Genomic DNA, 12031 nt, shown 5'->3' with positions numbered 1-12031 from the left:
CCCCTCCCCCGCAGCCCCTCCCTGCTCGCGCTGCTTGCCTGCTTGCGTCGGGGCCTCCGATCGATACGGCGCGGTGCGGGTTGTGTGGACCAGGCCCCTCCGGGGGCAGCGGCAGCGGCGGGGGAGAGCGGGAGCCTGCAGCGTCCCGCGCCGCCCCCGCGGGCCGCCCCCGCAGCCCCTGCAGCAGTGCATGAGCCACGCGCCTGCCCCGCCTTAATTCAATTAAAGCAGCAGCTACCCGATAAAACTGCTAACTAGCGTCCATAAACTGATTGGACCGCAGTGTGACCCGGGTGGGGAAAAAGGGAGGTCAACTTTTGTCTCTCTCGCCCCCCCCCCCTCTCCTCCTCTGCAGGCGAGCAAGCCGCCCTCGGGGTCACACATGCCGTGTGCATGCTGCATAGTGTCTTATTCACTCCAAGCCGACCTCGACGTCGGAAAGGAAACAACACTAAGTGAGACACGGGCGTTCCGTGACGCGAGTCTATGGTGCCGATGCGATCCCTTCCCGTGCACGGCTACTGCATGCATGCTATTGCATGCTTTGTCGGAGCGGGTTAGGCGCCCCCGCGTGTCTGCCAGGAGGAGGAGGAGGGTTGTTATCATTCCGACATGCAGCTTTGGCTCTTCCCATGGGCCGCATATGTGTATCGACATGAGAGTGGCACCACACCTCACGGCACCCGGGCCGAGCCCCCACGGTACGTGTGACAGGACAGGCTGAAACCCGCCCCGCCCCTCGCCGGGCGCACACACCCCTCCTCACGTCAGGGTGGCTACCCCTTCACGGGGCCCTCGTACGTCCCCCGGCGGCCCGGCTGGCGGCGGTGTCCCTCGGGGTCCTTCTTCGTGCCCCCCTCTCCCCTCCCCTCCCTCGCTCCACTGGCTCCACGCAACGTTGTTAAATATAGAGCAGTCCGACCTAATGTGGCACGGCAAGGGGAATACAACGGGCCAAAAAATGGATCCGCGCTGCGTAATGCGCCTGCTTGCCCCGTCCAGGGCAAGGGTTGTTCCGCCCAGGGCAGGGGTTGCTCCGCCCACGCCCCGCACTACTGCACCAAGCGGAGTTTCTTTATCACACCTGTTCCAGAACGGACGTGGCCGCCTGGATAGCCGACTCCGAAGTAGATATCCCTATCATTACTCCGACTCCACTGCGAAGCCACACGGCCGCGTCCCCGCCGCCCGCCCCCGCACGTCAGTTTCGATAACAAACGAACGGCAAAATTATTGATCGCGCGCAATGTTGCAAGGGCGGTGTGGACGTGGACGCGCAGGGCAGTCGGTGCCAAACCGGGCGCCGGCGGGTGCTTTGGGTGGTGCTTTGGGTGCTACCCACCGGAAAAGGAGGTGGGGGCTCACCCTCCATCATCGCTCACCAGGCCGGGTTAAACTGTACCGGGGAGGGCGGGATCCTTTCGCTCCGCCGGGACCGGCGGTTAAACACACAGTCTGTTCGCGTGCACCGGCGGGTGCGCCCCTTCCCCCTTTAAAGTTATGCCAAAACTGCCTCCCCGCCCCACCTCCTGCCTCCTCGCCTTGCTTAATTGAATACGCCAACCTTAATCGATGTCGTGGGGGCGGAGGGCGAAGGCAGCGGCGGCGGACGGCGCCGCCCCCAGATGCACTAGGAAGCGTCGCGATGCCGCGCCGGTGAGGCGGAGGACGGCTAACGGCTACCCTTCGCGACTTTAGGGGGGATCCAGAAAGACCGTCGTTCGCCGTGTAGCCAATGCAAGCTCTCATAGCGCCTGGTAGGTAGGCAACATCTGGCCTGCAGTGCACCCGTGTACTGCGGAGTGGCCTACCCCGAGCCTCGCAGGCGCTGAGCTCCGGGGATGTTTCTCGCCGAATTAATCTGATGGAAACCGACACACTTTCTGGAAATCCCTGAGCTGCCCTGAACACGATTGCACTTTTGCTGAGCAAGCGCTTGCTGAGCCGATGTGGAGAGCAGTCGACCGTGACCCTTGAGCTTGTTTCGACGCCGAAAGAGATGATGTGGGTACAGTGCAGCTCCCCCCGTGGTGTAGCACGGACAGTGTGGGAGAGAGACAGAGGCGCGAAAACACAAGGCAAGGCCTATTATTGCAACACGGGCGTCTTGACTGCCGTCTAGTATCCTGTGCGATCCACGACGACTGTACCGGACCAGAAGGGCCATTCACATCGTGCGCTTCGTCGTCTTATGCTGTACCGCATTGCAGACGTGCACACGCTTAGCGCCTTTTGGCCTGTGACGATGGGGTCTGATAGTAACATGAAGGGACTGCCCCGGTGAGGAATGAAAAATCGATAAGATGTCGTTTAGATGTCGAAAATGAACCGAAATCCGTTAAATTTTTTGTCGTTAACGGCACAATTTACGACACTCGATATCGATACGTTAGCGTTTCGATATCGCTCCAAAACTCATTTCTCACTGAGTGCGTAACTTAAACGAAGTACGGTGAACTTTCATTAAAGGTAAATATTAATTTCTATCATTCTGCCTGAATGTTGGGCAGATAATACACTGTAGAGAACTGGGGAAACCTTTTTTCATTAATCATGCCTTCCGAGAGCGATTGAGAAGCAGTTTGTCCTCATCTTCCCTCCCCGCTCCCCGCCCCCATTCCTCTTGGCGCGCTGTCCAAGTTTTACTATCTGCTGATTTTGAATGAGATAGCTGGCTGCACCGCCGGTGCGACACGAGACAGGACGGGGGCTTAAGCCCCGCCCCAGCCAGAGGAATATATAGATTCGTCTGAAACTGCCCCACCCGGCTCCTCCCACCGCAGTGAAAAAAAAACCTCTTATCTCGAGATAGCAAAAATGGAATGGGATGTAATCTAGTTCCCCCCGTCATGCAGTAGTCCTTTGTACAACGTCACTGTCATCGAAGTATGTTTGTAAATCTCCATTGTTCGGTCGTTACACGAAGGCGATAGCGCCACTCTTTTTATTGGGCCACGTCCAAACTTGGAACGACCACCGGCAGACTTTGTAGAGGGGCAGGAGGGTGGTGTGTGGAGGCAGCCGAACTCTATGATGCAGCGACTTGAGGGGTTTTGAGGCTTACAGGGCCGCTCTTCTGTGGAGTAGAGGGCGTTACCTCTCAAAAGGACATCATCCTCATCAGTGTTGTGATGGAGGCGAGGGGGAAGGGCGGCAGCGGCGGTGGCGGCGTGAAACGACCCGAAGCAGCAGCAGCGCACCCGCGCGACTCGGGGGACCCGAACTTGACCGCCAAGTTTACGGGTGTGGTCGTTTGGACGGCGAGTAATTCGGGACCTCATGGCAAGCGGCCCGCCCCGCCCACCACACCCACGGGGGCTCGTCTCCTGTCACCCGGCGAGCACCGAGTGAGGAGCACACCCAGGAGCACACAGTGCAATCAGGGACCACGAGTGCGGCGCCGACGTGACGGCGGCGGAGAGCGCAGGGGAGCGCCTCTCTCCCCCATTGGGGCCATTGTCTGTTGTCTCTCCTCTCGCGGGGGACAATGAGCGGAGAGAGCGGGGGAGAGGAAGGGAGAGGGGAGCAGGGGCAGGGCCGGCGCCAAGTATTCTGGGACACCCTGTAGGTGTGCGCAATGTTGGGGGCGCCGCGGGCGCGGGCGCCGCCGACCGAGGCTCATAGCCGTGGGAGTACCCGCCGCCGCGGATATATACTACGTGCGAGTGTATGTGTGTGAAAGAGAAAGAGACATAGAGGCAATGGCGCGATAGGATCCTCGCCTGAAGACGCTCCTCGCCGCGCCTCGCCGCCCACGCCCCGTGACCCGGCCGAGCCCCGCCGCCCGCCGCCGCGCCCCTCTAGGTGTGTGTGAGCACCGCTACGCTACGCCACGCCACGCCACGCCACGCCACGCCACGCCACGCCACGCCACGCCACGCCACGCCTGCAGATCGTAAGGACGGTACGGCGGGCGGCGATATAAATGTGGACCAAATTGGCTGAAATTGGGCGTGCTCCGCAATCATTAGGGGGAACACTTCTCGCACCCAGAGCTGGCGGCGACGACTGGCGCGGCGTGGCGTCGCGCGGCGGCCCCCTTCCACCTCCTGGATGCAAATGGGGAGCGCTGGCTAACGCTGGCTAACGCTTGCTGCTAACGCCGGCTAACGCGCGCGCGCCGCCATGGTCCTGTTCGGCTGATTGCCGAGCTGTTCGTTCACCTACTCGGGAGACTATGGGGGGGCTTAACGACCGTAACGTCGTTGAACACCGCCGGTCAGACCCACAACACGACAACAAAACTGCACTGTGTGTTTGTGTGTGCACGAGCGCACTCTGCTGTGCCCTCGTGTACATTTTCTGTTTGCTCGCACACTCGCACTAGAAGTGTGTCCTCATTTTCCTGTCACACTCCCCCCTCCCCTCCCCCCTCCCTCCTTGCTCCTCTCCGACCTCCCTCTCGGCTCTAGTGCGGCATCCCACCGTGACGTCACCCCAACACACACACACACACACACACACACACACTCATACACACCATGCACACACAGTAACTGTCCCCCGCTCCGATGGTCTCTACGGGGGGGGGGGGGGGGACGCTGGTGTGGGTGCTCCTGCGAGGGCTCTGTGCTGAGTGCGAGGGCTCTGCCTCCTCTCCTACATCGGCCCGGTCGCGGGCACGTTCACAAGCAGCAGCCCGCCGCCGACACCTCGCCGGCCTTGTCGCTTGCCGTTCGTTTTTCACCCACTTGCCGGTGGAGGCCGCGGCGCCGCGCGCCCTCCCGGCGGGGGGCCCTTGGCGACGTGCCACGCAACTCCCTGGAGCCACGATGAGCTCGAGCTCGGCAGCCCCCCGCTGTGGACTGTTCTGCTCCAGCCGTGGCGTGGTGTTCAGTCGCCCCCCCACCACCTTCTCTCCAGCGACGTGTTCCTGACCGAGTTTGCGGCCCGCTCTGATCCCGGTCCAGCAACCAGCTTGGGCCCGGCCCGGCCGTGCGGATCACTAAGTTGCGCAGTGCGCCAGAGGCAAGCCAGAGGTGCTGGGGGTGGCGGCGGCGGGGGTGTCGTTTGAAAGGTCCATCTTTTACCCTCCCCTCTCTCCCTCTCTTCATCGCGTTGCGCTCCCGCTCGTGGCGGCCTCCCCCGCCGCCCTAACTCACGCAAACGCGTGCACGCGCGTGACGCTGCGCCCCGGGTGAAGGGGCTGGTCTGAGTGAGGGGCGCGCGGCGGAGCGGAGTGGAGTGCAGGCCCGGAGTGTGGCGAGGGCCTCGGCGAGGGCCTCGGCGAGGGCTGCAGCCATTCCGCTGCGATCTGTCTCTGTCGCGGTTGTGGTGCGAGAGCGAGCGGGATGTGAAGTCTGTTCGCAAAAAGAGGGAAAAGGAGAGAGAGAAGAGAGCGGTGGGCGAAAGCGCGGGTTATCGATTGTAGCCGATTGTGGCTGCGCGATGGATCATGCTCCTGCGGCAGGCAGTCTGCTCCAGCTCCGCACCCAGATGGGGCGCCAGATGAGTGATTCGGGGAGGAAAGAGTGCGGGCGGATGGCGCCCGCCCTCCCCGGCCAGGCCCCGCCCTGCCCCCGCCCTGCCCCGTCTTGTATACGCCGCGTCTCTCTGGGCGGGGTTGACGTCGCAGCCGCGGGCCCTGCCGTGCCCTGCCCAGTGGGGCGTGCAACTAAAAGACGTTGGGCGGGCGGGCGGGGCCGTGGAGCCGCGGCGCTCCGGTCGACTGGCGTGTGTAAGTAACATCCGTCAGACCGCACTCCGCCCGCCCCACCGCCGCTGCTGCTGCAGCCCGCTAAAAACTTACTGCAAGATGATGCGCGGCGGGGCGCCCCTGGTGACCTTTATGACCCCATGATGATGTAGCCCAGCTCCCGCACGCTATGCTTTACGCGCTGATAATGCCTTTATCATTCGACCTGTGCAGGTTGTAGTCTAGAGATTTGTTGGTTTTCGGCTCGGCTCGGCTGGCGAATCCGAGAGATGGTGCTGTTAAAAAAGCAAAAGCAAGAAATAGTGACGCTTGTTCTCTAACCTCTCACCCTGTATGTGTGCGCAGGTGCGGGGCGCGAGACGAGCTGGTCCTGCTAGCGCGCCGAGCCGAGCCGAGACCGAAGTCTGAAGACACAAACCGCCCCACCCCGCGCACCGCCGCGCCTCGGGGGCTGCGACTGACTGACTGAGGGAGGGAGGGAGGGTGGGTGCGGCGCCATGAAGAAGCAGAACGTTCGGACGCTCTCCCTCATCGTCTGCACCTTCACGTACCTCCTGATCGGCGCGGCCGTGTTCGACGCGCTCGAGTCCGAGACGGAGAAGCGGCGCCGCGACGTGCTCGACTATGTGGAGCGCAAGCTCATCCAGAAGTACTCCGTGTCGACCGACGACTTCAAGCTGTTCGAGACCATCATCCTCAAGTCGGAGCCGCACAAGGCGGGCCAGCAGTGGAAGTTTGCGGGCGCCTTCTACTACGCCACCACCGTGCTCACGACCATCGGCTACGGCCACTCGACGCCGTCGACGGTGGCGGGCAAGCTGTTCACCATGTTCTACGCCATCATGGGCATCCCACTCGGCCTCGTCATGTTCCAGAGCATCGGTGAGCGCCTCAACAAGTTCTCATCGCACGTCATCCAGAAGGTGAAGCGCGTCATGAACTGCAAGGACACGGACGCCTCCGAGATCAACCTGATCTGCGTGGTGACGACGTTGTCCGGGCTGACGGTGGCGGGTGGTGCGGCGGCCTTCAGCCGCTACGAGGGCTGGACCTACTTCGACTCGGTTTACTACTGCTTCATCACGCTCACCACCATCGGCTTCGGCGACATGGTGGCCCTGCAGAAGGACAACGCCCTCGCCACCAAGCCCGAGTACGTGGCCTTCGCGCTCATCTTCATCCTGTTCGGGCTGGCCATCGTGGCCGCGTCGCTCAACCTGCTGGTGCTGCGCTTCGTGACGATGAACACCGAGGACGAGCGTCGCGACGAGGCGGAGGCGCTGCAGGCCATGCAGGGCGCCGTGCGCCTCGAGGGCGACGTCATCACGGCCAACGGCTCCATCATGAGCGGCCAGGGCGGCCACGGCGAGCACATCGAGCACACGGAGCTGGTGGAGTGCGAGGACGACAACGCGTCCGTGTGCTCGCTGCCGTGCGGCTGCCTGGGCCGCAGGGACCCCGGGCCGCGCGCGCCGCCCAGCCCGCCGCCCTACCCGGGCCACGGCCGCCACCACCGGCCCTCCTACATGCTGCACAACGCGACGCAGTTCATGCCGCCGCTGCGAGGGCTGATGCCGCTGCTGCTGGAGCGGGACAGGCCCATGCGCGCGCGCCGGCTCGCCAACGAGGTGGACTGGCCCGCCGTTCCCACGTACCGCAACTCCATCTAGTGCTCCTCCCCCCCGGGCCCTCCGCCCCGTACCCCGTAGCTGTGCTGGACCAGGGCGGCCGCCGCGAGTGTAGGCAACCCGCCCGCGCGGCTGTCTTCGGTACAGCATAGCTACGGGGGTTCTATCCCCCTCCCCCAGTAGCAGGACTGCTGTTTAGAGCTGCTTTTCTTCCGTAGGCTGTTGTTGTTATTGTTGTTATTGTTATGTGTATGAAAAAAACACTCACTCTGCGGATGTGCTGACACACAGCCGAAAGAGACTGAAGTGAAAATCAATCTAGTCATCCTGCCTGTCGTACAATAAACATAATGTTAAGCAGGAAATTCCATCCGGTAATCAAAAAAAATGATGAAAATCTTCGGCCAGTTGTTGGCATTCAGCGCTCTGGCATTTTTTTCAACTAAATTAGGACTTTGTATCTCTCCAGTATGCTACTATATATAAGATTAGACGACACTTTCCCTATTTATAAGCCAAAGAACATGTGATAAACTTTCGGTATACCTTCATCTTGCCAAAGTTTTAAGTAAGCAGTCCTAATAAGCTAAGTGACCTTGTAACTTGCGTGCTAAAATGCTCAATCTACTCTGTCAAATGATTCCATATTAAGATAAGTGTACAAAAACTTGTGATGAACATGATCTGCTTAAAAATGCGCTACGTCAAGAAACTATTTTCTTTGCGGGGTCTTGCCAATATAACTAACGTGCCAGCGCGCGACTGTGATCATAATCGTCTAACCGGCAGATTGTGAAGCTCGCCCTTGAGAACGAAGCCAAAGACGTACCGTGATGTTGACGCTCTCTGGAAAGCTTTACAGGGCCTTGAGGCGCCTTGCTTACTTACACCCCACCCCGTTCTTCGCCGCTGATGCACTCGACAGAGCCGTGTGCCCCCGCCGGCCCCCGCCCCCTGGCGGCCATGGCCGAGCCAAAGAGGAAGTGGGGAAGGAAGACGGAGCGGAGGGTTGCATAACGAACCCCCGCGAAGGGCGCCTGCGGGTCACGAGACTTGATCGAGTTAGCAGCGGTGCATGCGCGGAGGCGGAGGGGTAGGAAATGCCGAAGGCCCGCGAAGGCCCAGGCTACTTTGCTGCATTTGCATTTTTTTTAGCGAGATTCGTCTCAAAACAAAGTGATATCGTGGACACCAAAGCTTTATAAAACAATGACTTTTTTTTTTTTTCTTGTGCGGTGATGATTAGGTGGTGCTATTTAAATTTGACCAAATTTATCTTGCCTTAAAACATAGAAATATTGGTTCTAAGAGTGAAATTCGACTCGACCAAGCTAATGTGTAACTGCCGTCAGCTTTAAAAAAATTAAGTAAGTTCAAAATTCAGTTGAGATTTTATAGGCATTTTTTGTTAAGAAAGGGAAAAAAGAAAAACATGTTCTACGGCGGCGGTGATAAGATTCTGTGATCCTGACTCTAACCAAAATAAAAACTTGTAAAATCCTTTCGCGCAAAAGAGGCTTTATTATGCGGGTAAATAAATGCAAGGGAATCAATTGTATAAATAAAATTGTATATCAAAAGGACGCCAGAGCTAATCCGTTTTCATATGTACAAATCCAAACTTTACAATTTTCTGAACTTCATTTTTAACTTTGTTATTTGTTATCTTTGACCAGATATGCTACGTGACTTTCGTCGTTAATTCAGTATATCTTAAAGCTGCTAACATATAGAAATTATTTTTTTTAGTAAAACTAAACAACTATTTTCTTCCTGTGCCTCGAACCGATGACAATTGATGACAAAAACATATCGACTTTTATCTAAATAGCTGACCACCATCATTGCAGTTGGGATAAGTAAATGCGAAAGCGAGACGTGTAGATGCCGGCGAGGAAAGTAGACTCAGCGACATATAGAAATTGTGAAGCTGAATGTGAATGCGGCCATGTACGATGGTTTGCCTCTTGCCAGGCGCCATAGCGACTGTCTGTTTTGTCTGTGTTTTTGCCACTCTGGACAGCCTATCAACGTTCCTCAATGAAATACTTCCGAAATATGATTGTCATTCGAGAAACTTAAGAAGATTTTTTCCAATTTCGACATTTAGTAGCGCATATAACCGTTTCTTCCCGTACCTTTAGAGGTAAATAATTATTATGCCAATGAATTATTTGTAATCCTTCCATATCTACATGCATAACTCACAGTTAGATAGGTATATGACATGCATTTATATAATAATTGTAGAGAGCTGGGTTAGTACTTCAGATCATTCACAATACATGGTATTTTCAACATTTGAAAGTAGCATTTTGTTAGCCTATTCATTATCAGTGTCATTCACTTTTTATCCATGGACGGACCTCTAGCCAAGATTCTCGCATTGCCAACTTTTAACTTTTGATATTATAAGTCTGTTTTTAGATTAAGTAAGTCTTTGTAAAACGTTAGACGTTAGTCTTTTAACAAACTATTTTTTTGATCTCATTTTGTAATCACTTTTGTAGTGTTCCTCTTCTTGACCAATAGTTATATGATTATCCTCTTCCCTTATCCTAAATAAAGCAAACCTCTATTTCTAAAAAAATACCCTACATAAAAAATGCTTTTGTTAAAGTTGTTCATTTTATTCTGTGCCAAAATTATTGAAGGCATACACAAATAAACGAAATCCTTACTTCCTATGTAAAAAAAGTCTCATCATTTCGATATGTCCCCCTAATCGTTCATGATCAGCCAGCACACGAAAAGGCCTGACTCTGATGACTCTGGACCTCCCGGGGCGTCTCCGCGGCGACACTAGTAATCAAATAATTAAGGAAGTGGTGACGTTTATCAACTCGCTGAACAAAGTGAGGGCGACCGGCACCGGGCGCGCCTGCAGTGGCACGCTATGGGTCTCCTCTCTCCAGGGACCAGGGGAGGGGATGTGAAGCCCCGCCCACTGGGGATAGAATTCTCCACGAATGATTGATATCACAGTCGTTACACATTGTTTTTGTAATCTTCTGAAAGAAACTTTTTGTCAATTGCTACACAGTTGCGGCCACATCTGTAGGTGATCTTAAGTGGTCGTGGGTGTCCGACCCGGGCCCTCCCCCAACCCCTCCCATTCCAGCTCGTATGGCTTCAGCCAACAGAAACGCCTCCCTGTGAGCGAAGAGGTTTCGAATCAACGTTGATCCAACATCGAATATTTTTGAAAACTCGACGATTTGCGGGACCAAGCGCATTGATGTGAAGTAGGTTTCGACTCAGTCGATTGTCAATAGACCATTTATCGGTATTGCATTTCTCACTGGGCCCAACGCTACCTGCAGCCACCTCCCGCCCTCAGCTGGGCGCCTCCGTCAAAGGAAGTTGCACGAGTCGCGGGAGTGGGGGTCGTTTCAAAGCAATGACATACGTACGTCGTGACAAAAGTGAGCAAGTGTCACACTCCAGAGCCCTGTCCTCTGCCCCCCCCCCCCTCTCTCTGCCCATGAAAGTGGCCTTTCGTCCTGGAGGGATAGATGGGCCTAGGGCACTTGGTGCTGGTGGCCTTTGGCGCAGTTGGTGTGTCGCCGAGTGCACGGTGCAGTTGACTGCCGAACGCTGCTCCATGGCCTTCTCCTCCTCGTCTTCCTCGTCCTCCGCGACGACGACACTGACACTCAGCGACACGCAGCTCATCCTGCAGCTGTGGCGGCTCCGGCTGGGTAAATCGCCTCACACTTATCGAATCCGCACGAATAGGGTCCATCTCCCTATCTCCCACGGTCAACCAAAGAGAAGGATTATCGAACGATTTCATTGAAAATTGGAAAATTTGGAGAATTCTCTTAAACAATTCTCCATGCCGTTGTTTTGTCAGAAAGTTTCAGCGTAGTGTTTCAACAAATCATTTTTAATCCTATCTGAAAACCATGGTTTCGATATCCGGCGGATGAAACGCGTGCTCATCCGGCGGCGGGGTGTTGGGCGACTCTTTGGGCTCTAAGTGGCCGAGTGGTGTCTGGATCGTCGCCTCGGGGGCTGCGCCGGGGTGGCTGCTGTGGGGGGAAGCGACGCGAAACGTCCATTACTCGCCTGTGACTGTGACTCACCCCCGGGCCCGCGGGCCCGGCCGCGCCCCTCGGGGTCCTCGAGGAGTCCCCCCCCCCCTCCCCGCGTCCCCCGCAGCCCCCGTACCCTGTTGCTCTGCACGCGCACCTCCCCACCCTCGGCCTCCTCCTCCTCCTCCTTCCGGGCTGTGCCGCGCGGCGCTGCTGGACAGAGCGCCATTGTCCCCAATGTTGCCCCTCCCTCGCTTGCTTCTCTTTCTACCCCCGAGCCTCTGCGCGAGCGCGAGGAAGCAACCCTTCTTTGAGCGAGATAGGCGGACTCCTCGTTTCGTATCGCTAGGTAGCGCTGTCGAGCCCCGATCAGCCGACTGATTTCGAAGAACCCTCTCCTATACCTTTCGTATAGCTCCGTCCTTGTCGCACTCATAGGGCAGCGCCCCTTGAGGGTTCTTCGGAATCAGTCTGCTGAAGACGATCGGTCCAGGCTCTCTTGATGTGATGGCACATCCGTTAACTACTGGCCTCTCTGGGCTCCTGGGACAGCCAGGCCCCTGCTGCTGGTGGCGGAGCACTCGTGTCGTGCGGCTCGGCCGGCGCTATCCTTATCTCGCTTAAACAGTGGCGCGCGCGATATCGACTGGCTGACCTGGGTTGAGCTGCCGATTTGTTTATACAATCACGGACCAGGCAGGAGCCCCTGG

At 57.0% G+C, this 12031-nt stretch overlaps 1 protein-coding gene across 1 annotated transcript; it reads left to right on the top strand.

Moving 5' to 3' along the window:
- The first annotated feature begins 5752 nt into the window (after window positions 1-5752).
- Window positions 5753-9981, top strand: LOC113208868 (two pore potassium channel protein sup-9-like). Its single transcript, XM_052271616.1, has one exon. It carries the CDS (start codon window positions 6154-6156, stop codon window positions 7324-7326), a length of 1173 nt encoding a protein of 390 aa, XP_052127576.1. The 5' UTR covers window positions 5753-6153; the 3' UTR covers window positions 7327-9981.
- Window positions 9982-12031: the final 2050 nt, after the last annotated feature.

Source organism: Frankliniella occidentalis, unplaced genomic scaffold (assembly GCF_000697945.3).
Source record: "Frankliniella occidentalis isolate FOCC.00 unplaced genomic scaffold, Focc_3.1 Scaffold168, whole genome shotgun sequence".
Taxonomy (NCBI): Eukaryota; Metazoa; Arthropoda; class Insecta; order Thysanoptera; family Thripidae; genus Frankliniella; species Frankliniella occidentalis.
This window is presented reverse-complemented; position numbering and strand designations above follow the sequence as displayed.

Coding starts and splice junctions, on each gene's coding strand:
- LOC113208868 (XM_052271616.1), top strand. CDS start 6,154: ATGAAGAAGCAGAACGTTCGGACGCTCTCCCTCATCGTCTGCACCTTC.